Source organism: Miscanthus floridulus, chromosome 3 (assembly GCF_019320115.1).
Source record: "Miscanthus floridulus cultivar M001 chromosome 3, ASM1932011v1, whole genome shotgun sequence".
Classification (NCBI taxonomy): domain Eukaryota; kingdom Viridiplantae; phylum Streptophyta; class Magnoliopsida; order Poales; family Poaceae; genus Miscanthus; species Miscanthus floridulus.
In genome coordinates this window covers 88367388-88369822 of record NC_089582.1, presented here as the reverse complement: position 1 = coordinate 88369822, position 2435 = coordinate 88367388, and the positions used below count along the sequence as shown (strand labels likewise).

The 2435-nt window shown below is 53.1% G+C and overlaps 1 protein-coding gene across 1 annotated transcript; it reads left to right on the top strand.

Moving 5' to 3' along the window:
• The first annotated feature begins 261 nt into the window (after positions 1 to 261).
• Positions 262 to 645, top strand: LOC136544003 (uncharacterized). The gene has a single exon (XM_066536297.1). It carries the CDS (start codon positions 262 to 264, stop codon positions 643 to 645), a length of 384 nt encoding a protein of 127 aa, XP_066392394.1.
• The last annotated feature ends 1790 nt before the right edge of the window (positions 646 to 2435 follow it).

Below are 2435 nucleotides of genomic sequence, written 5' to 3'. Positions count from 1 at the left end.
CCCAATTATGTCCCAAACCCCAGGCAGTACCCACTCGTTGTCAACCCGATCATCGGCAACACCCGGCTCACCAAGGTGTTGATGGACGGAGGCAGTGGCCTCAACATCCTCTATGCCAACACCTTGGAGCTCCTGGAGCTCGACCAGTCGTAGCTCTAGGGTGATGCCGCGCCTTTCCACGGCATCATGCCAGGGAAATGCATGCGACCCCTCGGACGCATCGACTTGCCCGTTTGCTTCGTCACTCCTTCTAACTACCACATGGAGGTCCTCACCTTCGAGGTGGTTGGGTTCAAGGGGACCTACCATGCCATCCTAGGGCACCCATGCTACGCCAAGTTCATGGCGGTCCCCAACTACACCTACCTCAAGCTCAAGATGCCGGGTCCCAACGGTGTCATTACAGTCGAGTCCACGTACGAGCATGCATACGACTGTGATGTTGAGGGCATCGAGTATGCCAAGGCTCTCGTGGAGGTCGAGACCCTCATCATCAACCTCGACCGTCTTGGTAGCGAGGCGCCTAACTCTAAACATCGCTCCGGGACTTTTGAGCCCATGGAGGCCGTCAAGCTCATCCCGGTCGACCCCACCTGCTCCAATGACTGGGTGCTGAGGATCAGCGCCACCCTCAACAACAAATAGGAAGCCGTGCTCATTGACTTTCTCTGTGCGAATGCCAATGTATTCGCGTGGAGTCCTTCAGACATGTCGGGCATACCGAGGGAAGTCACCGAGCACGCCTTAGACATCCAGGCTGGCTCCAGACCGGTGAAGCAGCGCCTACACTGGTTCGACAAGGAAAAGCGCAGGGCCATCGGCAAGGAGGTGCAGAAGCTTTTGGCGGCCGAATTCATCAGGGAAGTGTCCCATCTAGAGTGGTTGGCTAATCCTGTATTAGTTAAAAAGAAAAATGGGAAGTGGAGGATGTGTGTAGACTACACTGGTTTGAATAAAGCATGTCCAAAAATTTCATTCCCATTACCTCGAATTGGCCAAATCATCGACTCCACTGCGGGATGCGAAACCCTATCTTTCCTTGATGCGTATTCCGGTTACCATCAAATCAAAATGAAAGAGTCTAACTAGCTCATGACTTCTTTCATCACCCCATTCAGCATGTACTGCTATGTGACTATGCCGTTTGGCCTCAGAAACATAGGGGCCACATACCAGTGGTGCATGACCTAGGTCTTTGGTGAGCACATCAGGCAAACCATCGAGGCCTATGTGGACGACATCGTGGTCAAGTCTAGGAAGGCCAGTGATCTCATCGGCGACTTGGAAATAGCCTTCAAATGCCTCAGAGAGAAGGGCATCAAGCTCAACCCCGAGAAGTGTATCTTTAGGGTCCCCGAGGCATGCTCTTGGGATTCATAGTCTCGAAGCGTGGCATCGAGGCCAACCCAAAGAAGGTCTCGGCCGTGACCAACATGGGACAAATCCGAGACCTCAAGGGAGTGTAGAGGGTTATGGGATGCCTCGCGGCCCTAAGCCGCTTCATCTCGCGCCTTGGTGAAAAAGGCTTGCCTCTGTACCACCTCTTGAGAAAATCTGAACGCTTTTCTTAGACCTCCGAGGCCAAAGAAGCCCTCGCCAAGCTCAAGGCACTGCTCACCAATCCTCCTATCCTGGTATCACCGGCCAAGGGCAAGACCCTCTTACTCTACATCACCGTAAAGACCCAAGTGGTCAGCGCGGCCGTGGTAGTCGAGAGGTAGGAAGAAGGGCATGCTCTACCCATCCAATGACCTGTTTACTTCATCAGCGAAGTGCTCTCCAAGACCAAGACATGCTACCCCCACATCTAGAAACTGATCTACACCATAGTCTTGGCTCGACGCAAGCTGCGTCACTACTTTGAGTCCCACCTGGTGACCGTGGTGTCGTCTTTCCCTCTAGGAGAGATAATCCAGAACTAGGAGGCCTCGAGTAGGATAGCCAAGTGGGCCGTCGAACTCATGGGGGAAGCCCTATTTTTTATGCCTCAAAAAGCAATTAAATCTCAGGTCTTGGCTGATTTTGTGGCTGAGTGGACCGACACCCAACTGCCACCTGCTCAAGTCTAGGCGGAGTGCTGGACCATGTACTTCGACGGGTCCCTAATAAAGACCGGGGCAGGCGTGGGTCTGCTCTTCATCTCACCCCTCAGAGTGCACATGCGCTACATAATTCAGCTCCACTTCGCCGCCTCCAACAACACAGCCGAGTACGAAGCCCTCATCAACGGCCTGCATATCGCCATTGAACTTAGAGTATGGCATCTCGACATACGGGGCGATTCATAGCTCATCGTTGATCAGGTGATGAAGGAGTCGAACTGCCATGACCCTAAAATGGAGGCGTACTGCAAGTTGGTGCGTCGATTAGAAGACAAGTTCAACGGTCTCAAACTCAACCACATTGCGTGAAAATTCAACGAGGCCGTGGATGAA